The sequence below is a fragment of the Gasterosteus aculeatus genome, chromosome 3, assembly GCF_964276395.1.
Source record: "Gasterosteus aculeatus chromosome 3, fGasAcu3.hap1.1, whole genome shotgun sequence".
In the NCBI taxonomy this organism is placed as follows: Eukaryota; Metazoa; Chordata; class Actinopteri; order Perciformes; family Gasterosteidae; genus Gasterosteus; species Gasterosteus aculeatus.
Window position 1 is genome coordinate 2,908,676 of NC_135690.1, and position 19,880 is coordinate 2,928,555.

Sequence of the window (19,880 nt, forward strand, 5' to 3'; positions counted from 1 at the left end):
TGTTGAGACCTTTCCAAAGATGTCGTTTATTACTATGGAAAATAATAAAGGACTTACCACACTCCCCTACGGTGTCCCATTTTCTATTTCATATTTCCTGGACTTTTCCGTTCCTATTCATACCTGGATTATTCTTTTACTTAGAAACTCCCTTAACCAATTAAAGAGGTTCCCCTTAATTCCCAATAGATGTATTTTAATCAAAAGACCATCCCTCCAAAGCATATCGTATGCCTTTTCTACCTGTAAGAATCCAGGGGGGGGTACACGCCAGGCGATGGTGGATTCAGGCTGTACGCAGTCTATGAATCACCAGAGCCTGGTTTGGCAGGGGGCATTGGTGGAGGCAGACCGGGTGAGAATACGGTGTGTGCATGGGGACGTTCACGAGTCCCCATGCACACACCGTGCACTGAATTCACAAATTCAGTGCCAGCAGGCGTTTGAAAAGGTAAAGCAGGCTCTCTGTGGGGAACCACTCCTTCATACTCCTAACTTCTCTCTCCCCTTTATCCTGCGGACCGATGCGTCGAACAGGGGGCTGGGGGCCGTTTTGTCCCAGGAGGTGGGGGGGGTGGACCGCCCCGTGGTGTATATCAGCAGGAAAGGTCTGCGAGGGAGGCCAGATACAGCACAGTGGAAAAGGAGTGCCTGGCCATCCGGTGGGTCGACTCCCTACGCTACTACCTCCTGGGACGCTCATTTACCCTCTGTTCGGACCACGCCCCGCTCCAATGGCTCCACTGCATGAAAGATGCCAACGCCCGGATCACTCGGTGGTATATGGCTCTACAGCCTTTTAATTTCAAGGTGGTCCATAGGCCCGGGGGCGCAGATGGTTTTGGCAGACTTCCTCTCCCGCCCTCTCGAGGGCGAGGGGGGGAGTAGGTTCGGCCGGATGGCTCCCCGGCCTAAGTCGGGCGGTGGGGGTATGTGGTGGCGGGCGTGGTTTGGCTTGGCTGCAGAGGGGACGGAGAAGGGAGTGGTTCGGGGAACGGTGCATAACGAGGCATAATCAGCCTCAGCTAAGATTAATCAGTGTGTGTGTTTGTTCTGCCTTGAAGTAGGAGAGATCCGGTGACAGCGAGAGGGCTGAGCAGACGAGGAGGCTGGAACCGGCTGTCCATGATTGTTGGGAACAGTAAAATAAAGTGTAAAATGGAACCAACCGCTGCATTCTCGTCATTCCGAGACCCCCCCGTAGGACGAACCCGTCACAGTTTCCATCTCCCAAGACCCTTGCATATTTCACTTCTCCTATTAGTGCTCCCATTATTCTGGTCAGTTTTAATAGGTCCATCTTCCGAACTCCTCCTTCTCCTTCAAATTGTAGCACTACATTTAGCGTTTTTTCATTTGGCTCCCCTTCTTCCTTTGCTTCACTCTCCGTTTCACCTAGACTAGCTTCCCTCTTTTGAGCACTTTCTTCCCAGCCTTTGTCCACTCACTCTCCTACCCTACTCGTGTCTCTTCCTCACTTAGCTCCATGCTATCACTATATCCTTCTCTCCCAGCCATCCTCACCAACAAGGACTAGCAGCCCTTGCCTGCGTCTTACTCTTGCGCTCTTACTCGTTTGTTTTCCCCCGCCACCTGTAGCTTAGACGTCTGTATGTTTCACTCTCTCCCCTATTCACCAAAACGCTCACTGCGCCGGAGCAGGAGCAGGCGTCACTCATCCCGAGCTCAGCGTCGTCTGACTGCGAAAGCGCTAATTAGACAAAGTGACTGTCTGAGGATCATGCTTTTGTGCTGACAGTGCTGATGAATTAGTGACATGCAGGTGCGGGTGATTAGAACTCTGGTGACAGAAATCTCTGTGATTATGTGGTGGTGAAGCCTGGTTGGTCCCTGACCGAAGCCACAGACTACACATGGAGCTTCGTCCGGTGCTTTGGGCCCCGGGTGGATTGGCTGACAAGACTGCGTTCCCCCTTGAAGATTTCCCACACTTTCAAACCTTAACTTATCCCTGACGAATTGCATATTATCTCAAACTTATGTGTTGTGGTAACTGTTCATTAGCAGGCAAGCACAGCTGTTTGTATAGTGAAATGCTGTGACTGTGTCCGCATGCAGGGTTACAATACACTTTATACATTCCGTGCTGCTTACTTTTATTTGTAAGTTATGCTTTAAATTATCATAATTGTTCAAACGAGCAGAGACCTAACGGATTAAATTCCTCCAGGTTAATCACCACATGAGTTGAACTTAAAAAGATGCAGAGTGAACTCTAGCACAGTGAAACAAGATTTCAGCAAACATTTTTTCTTGTTAGCTAGATGATAATGATAATGAATATTGAACAACAGTCAAGTCATGCCCTCAAACCTAAAAAAAGAAATCTGGCTTGAATTTAAATCAAACATCATAACCAAACCTTTTTAACAAGAAATGAAGGCAATGGTCTACAGAGGAAACCATAAAGTGCACCTTTGGATTGATGGGAAATGCTATCAACCCTTCTTGTCCATCCAGAATGTATGAATAGTTTTTTGGTGCTTCCAGATTTAAACCATTTGGGAGCATGCCGATTCACTAACAGCACACAGAGCGTTGGGATGAAGGAACTCCAGGTAGACAGTTGCTACTCGATAACATGATATTGATGTCGGCTGCCATGTGTCCAATAGGGCACTAGAATTGGTTAACTCACTTGACACGATTGCCCCCATGTGGACACGAGTGTGCAATTATTTCAGCAGGTTTTTTTCTTCAGTTGATGATTCAAATATTTATGAATAGAAATGTGACAACATTTTTTGGCAAATATACACACCGAGGGATAGTCTGGCTGCTTTTGACACCAACATTTGAGTTTGGGCCTTGAATAAACGATTTGTCAACACATTCAGCTGATGCATCATAGAAAAAAGTCACATGTTTAAGGATGGAGTCGTTGGTGTACACTCTGCATAGCTGACGCATGTGTGTGCATGTCTCTCTACGAAGACTCCGATCACTAACCCCTCAGGTCCAAGAATAAGGTTTGTTGTGGCCCTCGAAGGGCTGGCTGGCGATGGTCAGCGTGCCGAACCACGGCCCCAGAGAGCCTCCTGGAGGGGCCTCAAAAGACGTCAGGATGTTTTGGGTCTTTTTGGGGAGAATGGCTTCCATCTCTTTAACTGTGAAACAAGGGCAGTGTAGACAATGGGAAAGGATGCAAATCCCCTGCAGCAGCAGCTGAACAAGGATGCCGCCCTCGAGCAGCTGCAGCGGGAGTCAAAAGAACAGGCCGGGGAGCATGAACACAGCAGTACTTCCTACGGATAGTCAGTAAATTTAGTCATATTAGAAGACCGATAATAGTTAACTTAAACCAGCAGTATAATGGTGGGATCCTGTAGTCCTTAGATCTGGTGTATTTGCTACATTTGACGTACTTTTTGAACTACGCATTTTGTTAAAGCCAAACCGACTTGGAGAGACAGCTGCTGCAGATCCCAAAACCAGCAGATTACTTACAGGAGCAGCTGAATGAGAAGGATGCCGCACTCGAACCAGCTGCAGCAGGATCTACAAGCGCAGACCAGGAAGAATAACAAGCTGCAGGAGGACTGACAGTATGTTCAACATTCTGGCAATTAGGCGATTCATTCAGTGGACAATAAAAAAGCCACTCTCTGGATTCTTGTTGAAATGTAAACGTTTTATATTCAGTATTCAGTGCTACACCTGCTAGATGAGAAGAACAAACTTGAGGATATTGTACAAAGTAACTAGAAGTTCCGCCCCCCATAATTTCTTGGAATTATTGTTGGGTCTGCAGATTTTTGGGATATTTCTATTTAGAATGAATGTTTGAATCCTAAATGATGACTATTCAAACTGAATAACTTACTTACCGTCAGTTTCTTTTCAAAAAGGTGATGGAAAGATAATACAGGGAGGATGACCGTGGACGCAAAAATACATTCTAAAATAGCCCTGTACATAGAGAACACTCAGATGTCCACATCTGACGAAATACAAGACGTCCCGACTATCCAGGCCGGTTTGATGTGGTTCTAGCCTCCCTTGGCACAACAGACTTCTCAACCGGCAGACACCAACAACACCCAGTACTGGGAGGTGTTGGGAGCTGGAAGGCTTGTTACTACCACTATGGGGTGGCCAGTGAATCCAACAAATGGTTTCTGGACTGTTGTCCTGAACAAACGGCGTCGGCCGTAGCAGTAAAGTTTTTAGATTGGTTGAGACGCAACCACTCAGAATTCTGCTGAACCACAAAAGGGTATTTTATTATCCTTTTATCAATTTGTTCACTGCGGATCTTGAAAGTAAGACATCAAAAGTATCCTTTTCTCTTGGATTGGTTGGCAGGATAAAATGAACATTTTGTTGTCTGAATGTTTTGTTGTCTGTCAAATCCATGCATCTCGAAATACAATTTATTGGATTTACAGTAAGCTGTAAATTAGATGCATATAAGTTCATATATATTGCTGTTATGGCTGCTGCATGTAAGAAAACAACAACGATTGTAGAATGAGGCATTTCATTTTTTATGATAAAATTGGTCTTCTTGTCCTTTTCATTCTGTAACTGGGCTCAGTCCAGAAAAATGTACCCATTGAGTATAGTTATGTTACAGTTAGTTTTTAAACCATGACGGAAGCACTAAAAAGTTCTGAACTAAACTAAAACGTTTGTTTGTTTTTGTGTGTGAGAGAGAAAGCCAGAGAGAGAGTAATGCAACCCCTCAGAAACTGTATGACACTGAATAAAAACAACTTATATTGAATGGGTTCTTATAATGAAATGTTTATCTGCAACAATAAATCCAATCACAATTACACAGACATTTCTCTCAAGAGACCCACCTCTGTTTCAGTACACATTTACAAACAAACATCCGCTCTTTTAACAATTGTCATTATAACCCCTCCTTTTCCATCACAATACAAGCATTAGTCAGTCTCGTCCTGATGTACCGGCTACGCTCCTGTAAAAGTGTCCCACAAAAACAGGGTCCTGCTCTTCCAGTATATGCAGGAAATGATTCCTCTCCTCCTCTCCCCAAGACTCAAACCACTGACTCCACAAGCGCAGCTGGCATTCGTAGATGTTTGGTAGCCTGTCTTTAACCTTGCAGATGTACAAAAAAAAGGAGAAAAGCAGCGGTTAAATGTTTGGACATGACCGAACATCCCTTCACGGGCCGTGTGTTTTAGAAGTGACAGAGCAGAAGGTACCTCGAGAGTGCTGAGGGAATCCAGGAGGGTGCACACTTTCCCAGGTACAGCTTTCCCCAGAAGGTCCTGCAAGAACCGCTCCCTCTGAGCGGCGTTCCAGCCCTGGAACCAGCTCAGGACGCACCGCTGCTCCTGGAGGCTCACATAGGAGATGGGCTCCGGCTCTCTGAGCCGACCCGCACTCGGAGGAGCGCAGGACAGGTTCCCAAGGCTGGGAGGGCTGTATACACCCTGCGGAGCCGGTGGAAAGTCACCGGGGCTCGGGGTCGTGCTTCCGGTCCAGTGATGTGTTGCCATGGTCGGGGATCCCTCTGCTGGACCCCTGAGCCTGGAGTTGAGCACGTCTGTGGCTGCGAGTCTTCCGCCGTCAATGGGATGCGGTTGCTGCTGATTTAAGCCCTGACTGACGTGATTGAACCACGACATCTTTGCAAAGACAGGATCGTTGCAACCTGAGAAAAGTCCGCTATTGCGTTAAGTTAATCAGCTGTGCCAGCTGCACAGAGAGAGACCCCTTAAGGTCTGGGTGGTGTTAACATGTAGCTTAGCCTAAATACTACTAACGAAGTCCGAATTCAGGGTCGCAATGAACTGCTCTTAACATTAATGATTGCGAGTGTCCGACCTTTTTCAAACGTGAATCACCTTATTGCCGGTAAATACTAAAGGTAGTGAATTTGAATGAGCGCTGCTTTAACCTCTCTGGCAAATACATACAGGAAGACTGTGCAGTTAACTAATTAGCCTCGGTGTGTAGAACATCAAGCATGCGCACATTTTGCGCAGAGTTTATTGTCGGTGAAATAAAACATAACAAACATGAAAATGGTAATTTGCTTTACTATATGCAATAGATTCAACAGTACTGTCAGTCAACGCGGTGTGTTGTGGGCATCATGTTTTGATAAACGTTACATTTCGATGATATATGACGAGGGGAAGTCGTCGTCGGTGACGCTGGGTGGAGGAAGGCGTTGCTCGTCGCTCTCGCTGGGAACGGACTAGAGGAACGGAAAATGGCGGACCTCGAAGACGTTACGCTGGACGGGAGACCGCTCCAGTCCCTTCGAGTAGCGGATTTAAAAGCTGCTCTTGAGGAGAGAGGACTTTCGAAAAGTGGGCAGAAGAATGCTCTCGTTAAAAGACTCAAAGGGGTGAGTTCTGCTGTGCAATTCGGGGCCACGGGTGCCGTGAGCTAACGTTAAGGATGAGACGGGCTGACGTTCGCTCGAGGGCCGACGACGGAGTGCCGCTACTGCCGAGCAGCGTAGTAGAGTTATCGAGGTTAACGACCATTAGCCGAATGAGAATTTGCGTCTTTTCCCACTGCGCTGTCGTCGAATTGTGTTTTTGCCGTGCGCATTTATATCAACCGTAACACTACGGGTAGTTCAATCAACTTGGTGTGTAATTTCAAAGTGTGTCGGCGATGTGTTGTCCTGTTAGCTCGTTAGCTCTCCCGCTAACACTGTGCTGTGAGCTGTGGCCTGGTTTGCTGCTAGCTATGAAACCGTTAACGATGTCGGTCCCGAGGGTGATGTTCTAATTAACGTTACGCGTGTTTAGTTGGCAGGTTTACGTGGCACACGTTTTTTCAGCCGCACAACTATTATCCGGTAACTCCCGAGCATCTATTTAATGTGAATGTAATGTCATCAAATAGGCCGATTTTACCGTTTTCCGTCCAACTTAGCAATGGTTTTGACCTACAAAGGATCAAAGGCATTTTGTCTGCACATGTCCCGCACGAGCCAGTTTGTTTACATTGTGACAGTTATTCAGTCATATCTGCCTCCCAGTGAGTTGGAACATTCTTCTTGTTATTAAGCGGGCAACTAGGTTAGTTACCATTTGTCCTCCGAGTAGTGCCATGGTAACCGCAAGTGGTGTTTACATGGTGTGCACCGTGAGTGAGAGCATAGCGGGAGGGATGCTGCGTGGCTAGTTGATGGATGAGAAGTGTTTTATCGAAGTTGTGTGAAATTTAAACCAAGTCAGGTCAAGCTTTGGCTTGCATCTCTGTCTTGCCAACATCATTCTCAATCTGGTCTGCTGACCATTCATGCTGGTCTGAATGGTTCTTATCACTCTTATGGTGTTGATTTTGACCAGGGGACTTTCCTGATCACCGGAAATTTCACCACCAAGTTTCTAGTTTATTTCTATCAAACACTTAATCAAAGGCAACACTCTCCAAACTAGAAATTATTAAAGGCATTTTTGCTAGCTCCACCGATGGACAGTTGCGCTCAAAAGATTCTAAAGGACGGTCATGATGAAAAGGATTACTGAATTCAGTACACAGTAATTAGGTTGTCATGAATTCCATACTAACTATCAAGCATGTCTGCATGTTATTGACATTGCTTGAAATGTTTCTTGTTCTATTAACAGGCACTCATGCTTGAGAATCTTCAGAGGACCTCCACTGCTAACATTGGACTGCAGCCAAACTCACAGGTAAGTGTCTCAAAGGTGCCTACATTTTTGCATAAACTGCCGAAGCCTCTTCGCCTACAAAAAAGAAGTTGGCAAAAATTGAGTTTAAGAGAGACTATTTGCATTTGCACAATATTCAGAAATATCTGCAGAAAAGTATATGCAATTGGCCTTGATGGAACCCATTCAACCTCATTTTAATGGTCTCTGTCCAGATTGGTGAGGAAATGAGCCAGAACAGCTTTATCAAGCAGTATCTGGCTAAGCAACAGGAGCTTCTGAGGCAGCGGCTGGAAAGAGAGGCCCGCGAAGCATACGACACAAATGGTAAGTTTCGAAAGAATCCTCCACTGCCACAAGCCCATTATAATATATACGTGTAAAATATTTTGATTTATATTTGTATCTCTTTTTTTCATACAGAGCCAGAGGACCACACAGAAGTCAATAACAGTACATCATGCCCTCCTCAAGCCCAGGTCAGACATCTCTTTATTTTCTTTCTTTTTTCTTATTACATTTGCATATCTTTTGCTGTTGAGATAATTATTAGGGAGCACAAATAATCTCATTTCCACATTTGAAGGGAGCTAGTAAGAATGGTTCCCGATCCTTTACTAAGACAAGTGATATATTGCGACGCAAAATAATCCTCACCTCCCTTTCTGTCTCCATCAGGAGGCCACGCCAGGATTGGCTGAGCAGCACAAGCCGCCTGGCCCGTCTGGTGTCGACAATTTGTTTAGTGCAGTGAATAAGGAAGAGGGCAACAGGAACCAGGAGGCTGAAATGCCCGGTCCTCCCGCTTCTGGCTCTATGGCTGTAGGCGTCCCTGACGGCGAGCATCGGCCAGAGAAGGGGTCTGCCTCCAAAGAAGCCCCTTCAGACAGCGACGACGACGATAGTGAGGATGGCGAGGAGGATGGGGGCGATGACGACGATTGGGAAAGCGGCACTCGGAGGAGAAGCCACAGAGAGCCGGCCAGAGCGCCCACAACCAGAGAGCGGTCCGGAGCCCCCTGTCAACCCCCGCAGCAACACATGCCCTCCCTTTTGTCCCCTCAACTCCGCCAGCCAACTCCTCCTCCCTCCCCACCCCCAGAGCTGTCTTTCCCACTGCCTGACACCCCGAAACAGAGCCCCCCGAGTCCAGATGTAGCCCAAGCCAGGCGCTCATCGAGCACCTCCAGCTCTGGGTCCTCCAGCAGCGGCAGCCGCAGTAGCAGCCCAGAGCCCCAGAGAAGTGGGCATGCCGAGCGCAAGCCGGGCCCACTGACCCTTCTGGCACGTAAAATGGAGTCAGAAGGAGCGTTCTCTGGAGCAGGTTGGCACCACGCCAGTGGGGCAGGTGAAAGGCAAGACGGAAGTTCTCTGGCAACATCTTTTCCTGGTAGAGGGCCTCCAGAGGGTCTGGTGTCTGCCATCACTCACACAGCCAACACTGCCGGCCACGTGTCCTTTCCCACAATTCCAGGCATTAACCAGGGTATCCCAGGAGCACATTCGGCTCATATTCAACTACCTGTTGGTGTGCGCAAAGCCACTGCAACAGAAGAGAGGCACTCTGAAATAGAACGAGAAAGGGCTCTAGAGCTGGAGCGGCAGAGGAAACTTGAGCAAGAACGAGCAATGGAAGAAGAGCGGGAAAGAGCTGATGTGCTGGAGAGAGAGGAAAGACAGAGGGCACTTGACCAAGAGCGAATGGAACGACAGCAGGCCTTGGAAAGAGAAGAACGCGAGAAAGCTTTGCAGCGGGAGAGAGAACTCGCCCTCGAACGAGAGAGACAGGACAGGGAAGTAGCTTTGGCTAGAGAGAGGGAAGAGAGGGAGCGAGCCTTGGCTCAAGAGATGGAGATAGAGAGGCAGAAGGAGCTTGAGAGACAGAGGGCCCTGGAGCAGGAGCGTCAGGAGAGAGAGAGGCGGGAAAGAGAAGAAATGGAGAGGGCAAGGGCCTTGGAGCAGGAGAGGAAGGAGCGAGAGAGGGCGCTTGAGCAGGAAAGGCTTCAGAGAGAGAGAGCTCTGGAGGCTGAGAGAAAGGAAAAGGAGAGGATCGAGCGGGAAAAGGCTCTGGAGCAGGAGAGGTTGGAAAGGGAAAGGTTGGAGAGACAGAGAGCCTTGGACCAAGAGAGACTGGAGAGAGAGAAAGCCTTTGAGCAACAGAGAGTGGAAATGGAGAGAGCCCTGGAGAAGGAGCGACTAGAGAGAGAGAAAGCCCTTGAGAGAGAGCGTTTGGAGAGAGAGAAAGCCTTGGAGCAAGAGAGAATGGAGAGAGAACGAGCTCTAGAACAAGAAAAATTGAAGCAAGAGAGAGCCTTGGAGCAGCAGAGGTTAGAGCTTGAGAGGAAGGAAAAGGAGAGAATTGAGAGGGAGAAATCATTGGAGCGAGAAAGGATAGAGAAGGAAAAGGCCTTGGAACGAGAAAGGGAGGAGAAAGAAAGATTGGCAAGAGAGGTAGCACAGAAAGAGGAGAGGGAGAGAGCTCTGCAGCAGGAGAAGCTTGAGAGGGAGGAGAAAGAGAGGGCTCTGGAACAAGAGAGGCTAGAAAAGGAGAAGGCCATGCAGAAAGAAAAGGAGGAGATGGAGGCCGAGAGAGCTCGGATGGCTGAGAGGGAAAGTCACCTCCCTCCGTCCAAGCGCGGCCGTGACATCGGTCTCACCTCCTTGTCCACTCCTCTCCCCCTTTCTGCTGTACCAGGTAGAAAGTCCTCAACAAAGGGGAGAGAGCAGGAAGATGATCATGCTTCAAAGTCCCGGGTTGAAGCAGACGAACACAGCGCCATCACGTCACCAACGCCTCCGGTGCCTCAATCCTCCTTTAGGAAGTTCCGGTTCTCAAGGGACAGCCCGATTCAGCTGCAATCTTCCTCCCCTTCCATGGTCATCAAGCGACCTCGTAACTTCTCCGATACCCCCCAGCCCCAGGCCTCACCTGGCTCCTCCCTCACCGACAGCGCAAAAAGCCACGAGGAAGGACTCCAGTCCTCCACTGAACAGGAAGGCCCGGAGAAGATGACAAAGCAGGAGGTCACGGGACACGTGGGGGGCACTCCGGAGGAGGAGACCACACTTGCCCCGGTTTCCGAAAAAGATGGAGCCACGGGCTCTGTGTCGGAGGACAAGGAAAAGGAATACACCAGAAAAGTGGATGAAAGCCATGCTACAAACCCACTGGACAGCGCACAGCGTAGGGGAAGAGACGCGAAGAAGGAAGAGAAGCAAGCGAGACAAAGATCAACGTCTAATGATTCCTCATCCTCAGAATCCGACTCTGGGTCCTCATCCTCCGGGTCTTCTGGCTCATCCTCGTCCTCTCAAGAGAAGACTATCTCCACTACAAGAGGCAGACGGGTAAGTGGTCTGAAAGGAACTTCTCTCTCTCACTGACATAAAGTGCTTCATCATCATCTTGGAAGTTCATCTTTCACAGAAAAAAAAACTTTCATGCAAAAGTGATTAAAAACAAAATGAACTTGATTCACGCTGAAATAGAGAATTTAACTCTGGTGTGAAGCTTAATTAATTGAAAACCGCACCATAAATTGATTAGGGAGTGTAATAAAGGTTTTTTTAATAAAGTTTTTTTTCCAAACCTCCCCATCCCAGAATATTGACCACGGCAGTCAACCACATGCAATATTCTTCCTTTATTTATCAATAGTTGTTTAACGTAACTCCGATTACACTCTCTGCTGTCTTCTATATACGTCTGCTGTTGGTGCTTTCAATGTCTCTATTTTTGTCTTTTTTTAGGAAGGGGAACCTGACCGAGATATCTCACCACAGCACCAGATGACACGACATGCAAAGGCTGAGGGTTTAAAGGAAACTCATACAGCCTCCCCTTGTAAAAGAGACCCGCCTGTAGAAAAGAGTAAAGCAGCCGCTGATGGAGATACTCCCACAAAGGTCAGTTTCTCATAAGTTAATGTACCACCAGCCTTCATTTTTAAATGGCTGCCACTAAGATTGATCAAAAATTAAGTTGTCATTATTTTTTATTATTTTTTCCCTTTGATGGTGTTACCAGAACTACGCAATTACTTCCACATAAATTATATTATTTCACATTCTCTGCCCTTTTTGAATCTTCAGAAAACAATCATGGACGCGCCAACCAGAGAGGAGTCACAAAGAAAGAGGACAAACAAGGAAGAAGAAATGGACAAAAAAAGGTCTGCCTTTTATGTTTTGGTTGTTGTTTTTTGTTGAGGGAACTGATATGTTTTAACGTGATTATTAGTACAGCTCAAGTCAATATGTATCAATACAATCCTCTTTATAATTAATTTATTTTTATACCTAAAAAAATATCAACAAAGTGCAAGATTTAACTGGTTTGAAGAAGACTACTGTAAAGAAATGTTAATGATTTTCTCTGCTTTTAAAAGATGCCGTATAAGTGCATTCTGCCACTGCCTGTTACGTACTGCCACTCCACCAGAAAGCACATATAATTAGGAATTGAATGAAATAAAATTTGTAAATTAGAATAACCTAATGTCTGCGTGACCAAATAATGACAATGCGGGCAATGACTTTGTCATCTGATAATATTTACTGCATCAGAGACACGGCGTCTATCAAAATACATTAAGGTAATGGTAAAAAGGTGTCATAAGAGATGCCGGGGACTAACTTTCCCATCAGGCGATTGATGAGACTGCCTTGCACCGGTGCGGGTCCTGTTTTTAGACGCGGCCCTTTCCCCCCCCATTCCTTGCGACTGGGCTGTTCTGTCGGTGGTTGTAGCTGCTGATGGCGGCATGTTTTCCGTGCGGCAGCCAGCCAGCGGCCGAGGGTCTGTGGTAGCCAGGCGGACAGAATGACCTCGTCCAGAGGAGAGTAGTCGGGGGAGGGAGGGGGAGAGACGGTGGAGACGGGAGAGGCTCGTTGCGACGCAGCCGTTTTAGCACAATGAACGGGCTCTTTCTTTGCCGTGTTGTTCCGCCGCGCTGATATTGTGTCTTAGCGTTTGCGCGCACGAGGGAGCCGTGAGAGCGCGAGGCAGGCGATCAGTATTCATTATTCAGGTACCGAGTCGCCTTCGTTGACTGTCGGCGGGAGCCGGACGTTCTGTGCGGGTCTGAAGGAGCACTGCGTCTGTTTTGACTCCTCCTCGTCTCCGTCCTTTTGAGCCGCACTGAAGAATTAGGAGCAACTTATTTGTGAACTGACAGACTCTGGTCGACAGTGTGAGATGCGCTTAAGGCGCCATTATTTTAGCATCCCTGAGGCATCTCCACTGAGCTGCCAGGGGCTCCGTCAACTTCTGACATTTAGTATTGAATTCTGCCTTTTATTTAAAGGCTCCATGATTTAAATGCAAAATGTCATTTAAGGAACATAGTAGGGTTTTTTTAGGTTTACGAATGGTGTACTTTATGTACCAGTATCAAGTCACTCACATTTTGGATTTATACATCACCTTTTAGTGTATTTGGTATTGGTATATTCAAATAGTTTAATTGCTCCTATTAAAGTTGGACTGTATGCAAGTTCATCTGTTTAGTTTTGATAGATCCTCCCACCATTTTGAAAATAAATGCGCTAAAATTAAAAAAATGTGCTCCTTTCTATTGGACTGCTCATCAGATCCCTCCATTCCTGCTCATATATATTTCTTACACTATTCAGGCAGGTGAAGGAGACTGCCATGGCAGAGGCTGAGAAACTTCCAGAGACCAACGAGGAGGTAAGGCACCGGAAGAACCACCATCATCTTGGTCCTCGAAGCTGTTGAAAGCCCAGAAGGACTTTAGATGGAGTTGAATCTCTGTAGTATAGTTTAATTTACCTGGATAAATCACAGTACATGTAGGTCTATGGATTATGCATCTATACTTTTGTTAATTTAAAATATATTTCCTTGAATTAAGAAGCCCTTTTTACAAGTGGTATAATGTGTATAGGAAATTACATGATGGCTGTTTAGTAAAATCCTTTGTTGGCACTGTCATAGGCAGGAACAGCAAGGTCGTTTTCTCACTGTGGCTGATGTTTAAACCCCAAATGATTGCTTTGTTATAAAGGTGCTCATGCCTCTTCCATTGCCCCTATTGGTACCTGCATACTACTACTACTGCTACTGCTGCACCTGTTCCACTGTCCCCAAGAATCCAGAGTTGGCCACAGATAAGCCCCCAAAGCTGCACTGCAGAGGGACTCCCCTGGCAACTATGGCATCCTCATTGTCATGGATATGGCTGGCCAGAACTATTGATTGGACAAGGAGATTCAAAGAAGGGGTTGGCTAGTCAACCTGGGCCACCCCTCCTTAACCTTAATTCACTAATCAGGCGAACAAAGACACGCCGGCATGTGTGCTCACGTCAAGTCAAGGCTGAGGTGACACTCCACCACTGGATAGTTTCCATATGATTTCACTGAGACATTTTTTTTAACCCACTTGCAGAGAAATATGGAGAGTTATTGACATGCCATTTGATATGCGTGGTGAACTGGTACATGCTTCACAAAGGACTTTTGGGAATTTGTTAATCTCTTGGAATTGGATTCGGAATTCTCCAGCAAGTACCCTTCTCGGATAAGACACGAGTTTTCAAAGAGGCAAAGGTTCTACCTGAACTAAATGTGCTTGACTGTTTGAATTTGAAGCGAAGAAGAACGTCCGGTTCCATCGCTGGATTTTTGCTTTTTTATGACTCTCTGTATGAAGTTGCTGTTCCTCAAAGGAGCCTGAATACGAACATCAGAATTTGGCTTTTTTGTGCTCCGTGACTGAGTTCAACATCTGGTCTCCCAACTAATTGGACTCAAATGTCAAGAGCCTGCCACGTTTTTTTTAAAGGACTAATGCCAGAACACCTGAGGATGACAGCATATCCAGAGCATTTCAAAGCCTCATCCAAATGAACTATTGACACCATCGTGCCAGCCAACACGCGTTCAGATTTCCATCCAAACATCTGAGCCACCTTTGATTGGATCCTTGTTGCCTAGATACAGTACATGCAGTCGTGATTGGGCCATATCCAAACCAGTAAGGATCAGGTGTCAGTGGTACCAGGGAATAAGTAGACGTTTACTCAATGTCATATTAGATAGCAGTTCTGAAAATGCTTATTTTACCATCATACCCTGTGTAGTCTTTGGGAAAAGCAGCTCTTTAAAGAAAATAATTTCTTATTTTAGGCCGCTATACAGCTTTCTTATAATCTTAGTGGATTTTCACTTCTGTGAAACTAATTGGAGTTATTGTGGCTCTTAGGAAATAGTTTTAAAGTTACAATAATGTAAACTGCGGCATATACACCAGATCCTTGTTTGTGTGATAGAGACTGCAACTACGGTCTACTATCGAATGATTATGAATGGCACGCGCTTAGTTAGCAGTAGAGTAAGAAGTAGCCCGCTGCCATTTAGTAATTCTTAATTTCAAAAAGACCCCCCTTCCTGTTATTGCTCCACCTGCTCTCCAACCTGTCCTTGACCACTTGTTGTCTGCCTCTCACCTTTCCCTTGTATCGGGTTTTTTTTTTTTTTTTTATCTTCTTGTGTTTCAGACGCCAAAGGCCTTTTCCGCTCGTAAGATCTCTATCAGCAGTAAGTCACCTTCCAACATGCTCTTTACCAGCATTTACTTTATAACATATGAATTCATGGCTTCATTAGACTCATGCTAGAAACAGCGCATTAAAACATCTGAGCTCATGGATTGCGTGATTGTCCTTTAAAAATATATAAAAATATGTCGCCTCGGTAGTTTTGTGATGTCATGTACCCTTGTATGCTATGTACCTATATATGCTATGTACTTGAGGGTAAACTATTTCTTGCCTCGTCATAGGCAGTAAAATGTCCCCAGGCACTGGCAGTGCCGAGGTCGAGCAGGACGCAGGAGCCGCAGCCGGTCGCAAGAGGAGGTGGGGCTCCAGCACAGCCGTCACTGCCAAGAAACCTTCCATCAGTATCACCACCGATTCACTCAAGGTACTTCCAGCATAGTGAGACTGACGGAACTTTGGTTGTTTGTTACGCTCTAGTGGACACATGCTCTGTGAGGCACTTGCGTTGCCTCCGTCCTCTGTGTTGAACATGGCAGGGCCCTTCATCTCAAGCAGTATCTGCCCTTATTGCCCTCAGTCCCTGATCCCAGACATTCGCCAGAGTCTCGGGCAGGAAGCAGTTGTGGACCTGGACCCGGAGCAAGCAGTCCTCTCTGGGCCGGAGGATGAAGAGAAAGAGCGGGCTGACCAAGACCTTCAAATTCAACGTACTGTAACACAGGTTTGTCCACAGCTGTTTAATGTCTTCATGACATCAGGGGTGCCCAAACCTTTTCGGCTTGCAAGCTACTTTACGATCGACCAAGTCACGGTGATCGTACTGGGGACCCCTGTCTTACATGAACAAGATGTTGGTATCAAATATAAGGTGCGTCGTCATGGCGCTCCAAGCTGCGTTGCTACTCGGTTGGACCACAGATTCATTTAAGGCCCAAACAAGCTGCCAGTGGTACCATAGCAACAGGAGAGCAGGGGGAAGCCTCTTATAACACACCGCTTCAACCTTATTAAAAGGACATCCAAAATCCTTCCACTAGCTCACGCTCCATGTACATTCTCTGGTGTGAACACCGTCCCTATATTGCAGGTGGTGCACTTGGAGAGTCAGGAGAATGGAGAGAAGGAGACAAAGAAGAGCAGACATGAGGATTCGGAGGAAGAGGACCCACAGGGAGACGGGGAAAGGACCGGGGCTCCCAGCGACAAAATGGACACCTCGTTCCTTGGAGCCATGGAAACCCAGTCTCCGTCACACACCAGCCATGATGTAGAAAGCAACACTGGTAAGGCATCCATCACAGGATGGTCTTCATTACATTCATCACAAACAATTCACAATATTTGATTTAGAAATTGATTGGGCTTCAAGTTTAATCAATTTCTGAATTTAACAATTACAATTTCTTTCTTTGTTATATTACAAGTGCAGCAACAACAGGAACATCGTCAATGTAGTAATGGATGCGTGATGTTGACTGCTCTTCCTCCTTTATCCTAGTGACCCCCAGCGACACCTTCATCCGTCGCTCCATCAGCCAGCAGAAAACGGGTGTCTCCATCACAATTGATGACCCCGTTCGCTCGGCCCGGAAGCCTTCGCCCCCTCGAGGGAAAGTCTCCAACATTGTTCACATCAGCAACCTGGTGAGAACATGTTGTCCTTAATGCAAGCTGTACTTTAAGTATGAACACTTGATAATGGTGTTGACCAAGGGAATCGAGGTGAAACAAGGTGGTGTACTGGTGCTAACGGAGCTGCAGCCTTTCTATTAAACCTGTGTGCTTCTTTAATGGGCTTAACCACCATTGTTGCTGGTATGTTTCATGTATACAGGATATTTTGGGGTATTTATTTTTGCGCACACCATCATAAATAGTTTGAAGCAGTCACAATACTCTTGATTTGGTGTTTAGGTGAGACCGTTCACCCTGGGGCAGCTTAAGGAGCTGCTCAGCAGAACCGGCACCCTGTTGGAGGAGGGCTTCTGGATAGACAAAATCAAGTCTCACTGCTTTGTCACCGTAAGTGACCTGAACCTCAACCTGAACCAGACATCTTTTTGCCTATCGGAGGTTCTTTGCTGTCTAACCGAGCTCCCCTCTGTGTCTAGTACTGTAGCCCAGAGGAGGCCGTTGCCACACGGGCATCTCTTCATGGGGTGAAATGGCCTCAGAGCAACCCAAAAGTCCTCCGTGTGGACTTCTGCCAGAAGGATGAGGTAAGACCTTTCTGTTATTATGTTTTTCTCTTTCCTCCACAATTCTTTGGATATCTGTAGCCTGAGCCAAATCTCTGCTCTGTAGCTGGACTTCCACAAAGGCTTGGCAGACAGGCCCGCGGCAGAGGACCAGGGGCCCGGAGCCGCCCGCGGGCGACCTCCGGGCCTGCCCTCCCTCCTCCCTGAGCGCGACCAGTGGGCTGAGCGCGAGCGGGAGATGGAGCGCCGGGAGAAGGGGAGAGCTGAGCGGGAGTGGGATCGCGACAAGGTCCGAGAATTTGGGAAACCGGGTGAAGAGAAGGAGGGAGGTCCTCCCAGGTCACACTCCAGGGAGAGACGCCGCAAGGAGCGGGGAAAAAGCAAGGAGAAGAAGACCGAGAAGAAAGGTAAGAGATCCAGCCGTGAGGTCGAACTGATTTTACATCGTTTTCTGACACGTTGGTAGCAAATCAATTAAAATAAAAAGGATCCATATTAAATAAAAATGTGAGCCTTTGTCACAGCCCTAACATTGTTTGCTATTGGCAGAGAAACCAGCCGAGGATCCCCCTGCAAAGCTGCTTGATGATTTGTTCCGCAAAACTAAAGCGGCTCCTTGCATATACTGGCTTCCACTTACGGATGAAGAGGTGAGACACAGACCCGTCCACACTTTGCCGGCTGCTTTTGATGCATCACTTTCAAGTACATAACCAAACTCACGCTGCCTGCGTTCCCTTGATTTCAGTTTGTTCAGCGGGAAGCTGCCCGCGCAGACCGGATGAAGGAGCGGGAGAAACGGAGGAAGGAGCAGGATGAGGAGAAGGAGAAGAAAAGGGAAGAGGAGCGCAAGGAAAGGATGAAGGCTGGAGGTGTGCCAACTGGAGAGCGCAGTGAGGGGGAGAAAGACAGGGACAGAGAGAGGGACAGAGACCGAGGGAGGGACAGGGAGCGGGAGAATGACAAACGCAGGGATGGCTACCGTAGACCAGAGGGCCGCGGGGAAGACGGGGGGCGCCGCTCTCGCAGCCGCAGCGACCCGCGAGAAAGGCGGCGTTAATGGCCAACCGCCCGATGGAACTGTCCTAGAGACTCCCTCTTCCGTTTGCCTTTCACTACATGTACTTTCTTACAACTAAGACCCAACCGAGGACCAACTGACGTTGTCGCCATCTCTCAAATTGTCACCTTTTTTAAGCACATCTACACCTACAGTCTTGCTTAAAAGGGACCATGATCTCTTTGCTGCGCTGTTTCCCAGAGTGCTGTACGACGCGCGTCAGTCGAGTATTGATATATTTTCTTATGTTTGTTTTTTTGTTGTTTTTGCGATGTGGCACCCCCCTTTGCTCCAAAGTGTAGGTGCCAATTATGATTTGCTATGACCAGTTGTCGCCTCGGTGTTTCAACAGCTGTGGAATCGAGATGAGGAATCCTTTTGTTGCTGCATGTAGTCCAAGGCTCTCCTTGCCAGTCCTGCCTAAAGAGAAGACCTCTGTGCAGAGGCTTGCATAAATCAGAAAATATTGGAAGAGGTGTGTTTGGCATTTTGTACAGACATATAACATAACTCGAAATCAAGTCTTTAAGTGAGGCAGCTCTGGGGTATTTTGGACAGGTGTGGAATAACTACTAACGCAATGAAGTGTTCCTCCCTCCCCCTGTCCCCTGTTTAGTAAAGAGATGAGACTCTTCTCGTTGGTGTCCAGGCCCGTCACATCTGACACAAGTTATTATCATGTTCTTATCATTGATTCTCTTCTTCCTCCTTTCCTGTCCTTCCTCCCCTTCTCTTACCCGGCAATATCGATACAGGCCCAAGAGAGGGGGGGGTGCATTATGAGTTACCAATGGTTTTAATATTGTTTTTTAATCTTTAATTTTATCTTCGTATAAAGGTATGTTTTTCTTTTCTTTCTTTTTTAATTTCTTCTTTGAGTACGCCTATCAGTGGTGAATGTACAAATAATAAAAAATTGACATTTGAAATGACTGATGTTTTCTTTTCCATTCTCCCTGCTGACAGATTTAGTCTTTTAGGTTCTTGCGTAGGTTCTGCGGTTGCAAACATGTGACAATAGTCCAATTTAGAGAATTTGTTTAATCGTGGTATACGCTTAGAATCCACAAGGTGTCAGTCACACCATAATGTGAACCAGGTCAGGCATTTGACACAAGGAGATTCACTTAATGCAGAGAACTCTGCTTACAAAGGAGGAGGATGCATTAGTACGGTTACACAGGTCTCTGATAGCAAATTACCTTTTCATCCATGCTTGACCTCTTTTCATTTATTCAACGTTCATCCTTCTGTTTTCATCTAAGGAGAGTTAACGTCTGTACCCTACACTCCTGTTATGGCCACTCTGCTCCTGCGACTGCATCTGCCCCGTGTTCCCTCGTTTCACCCCGCAGAGCAGAGCTCAGCACTGCTCCTATATAATTACAGCCACGGTCGCTGAGCACAACATTTTTCTGCCCTGATGCAACGCTGTGCGTCTGGACTTGGGAGGACCAGC

At 47.0% G+C, this 19,880-nt stretch overlaps 2 protein-coding genes across 2 annotated transcripts; one reads left to right on the plus strand and one right to left on the minus strand.

Moving 5' to 3' along the window:
• Nucleotides 1-4,742: 4,742 nt before the first annotated feature.
• Nucleotides 4,743-5,624, minus strand: c3h14orf119 (chromosome 3 C14orf119 homolog). The gene is made up of 2 exons (XM_040171835.2): nt 5,199-5,624; nt 4,743-5,091 (listed from the first exon to the last, which is right to left on the minus strand). The coding sequence occupies exons 1-2, from the start codon at nt 5,622-5,624 to the stop codon at nt 4,918-4,920; spliced, it is 600 nt and encodes a 199-aa protein (XP_040027769.1). The 3' UTR covers nt 4,743-4,917.
• Nucleotides 5,625-5,753: 129 nt separating this feature from the next.
• On the plus strand, nt 5,754-19,350 carry acin1a (apoptotic chromatin condensation inducer 1a). The gene is made up of 18 exons (XM_040171834.2): nt 5,754-6,352; nt 7,593-7,658; nt 7,853-7,964; nt 8,061-8,116; nt 8,316-10,985; nt 11,388-11,543; nt 11,730-11,809; nt 13,272-13,329; nt 15,161-15,200; nt 15,445-15,587; nt 15,741-15,884; nt 16,251-16,446; nt 16,662-16,807; nt 17,078-17,185; nt 17,275-17,382; nt 17,468-17,768; nt 17,911-18,011; nt 18,110-19,350. Exons 1-18 carry the CDS (start codon nt 6,215-6,217, stop codon nt 18,419-18,421), a joined length of 4,935 nt encoding a protein of 1,644 aa, XP_040027768.2. The 5' UTR covers nt 5,754-6,214; the 3' UTR covers nt 18,422-19,350.
• The last annotated feature ends 530 nt before the right edge of the window (nt 19,351-19,880 follow it).

Bases quoted from the DNA above. Each gene is read 5' to 3' on its own strand.
- c3h14orf119 (XM_040171835.2), bottom strand. From the start codon at position 5,624: ATGTCGTGGTTCAATCACGTCAGTCAGGGCTTAAATCAGCAGCAACCG. The intron at 5,092-5,198 runs GTACCTTCTGCT...TACATCTGCAAG, and splicing joins ATTCCCTCAGCACTCTCGAG to GTTAAAGACAGGCTACCAAA.
- acin1a (XM_040171834.2), top strand. From the start codon at position 6,215: ATGGCGGACCTCGAAGACGTTACGCTGGACGGGAGACCGCTCCAGTCC. The intron at 10,986-11,387 runs GTAAGTGGTCTG...GTCTTTTTTTAG, and splicing joins CCACTACAAGAGGCAGACGG to GAAGGGGAACCTGACCGAGA. The intron at 15,885-16,250 runs GTTTGTCCACAG...CCTATATTGCAG, and splicing joins TTCAACGTACTGTAACACAG to GTGGTGCACTTGGAGAGTCA.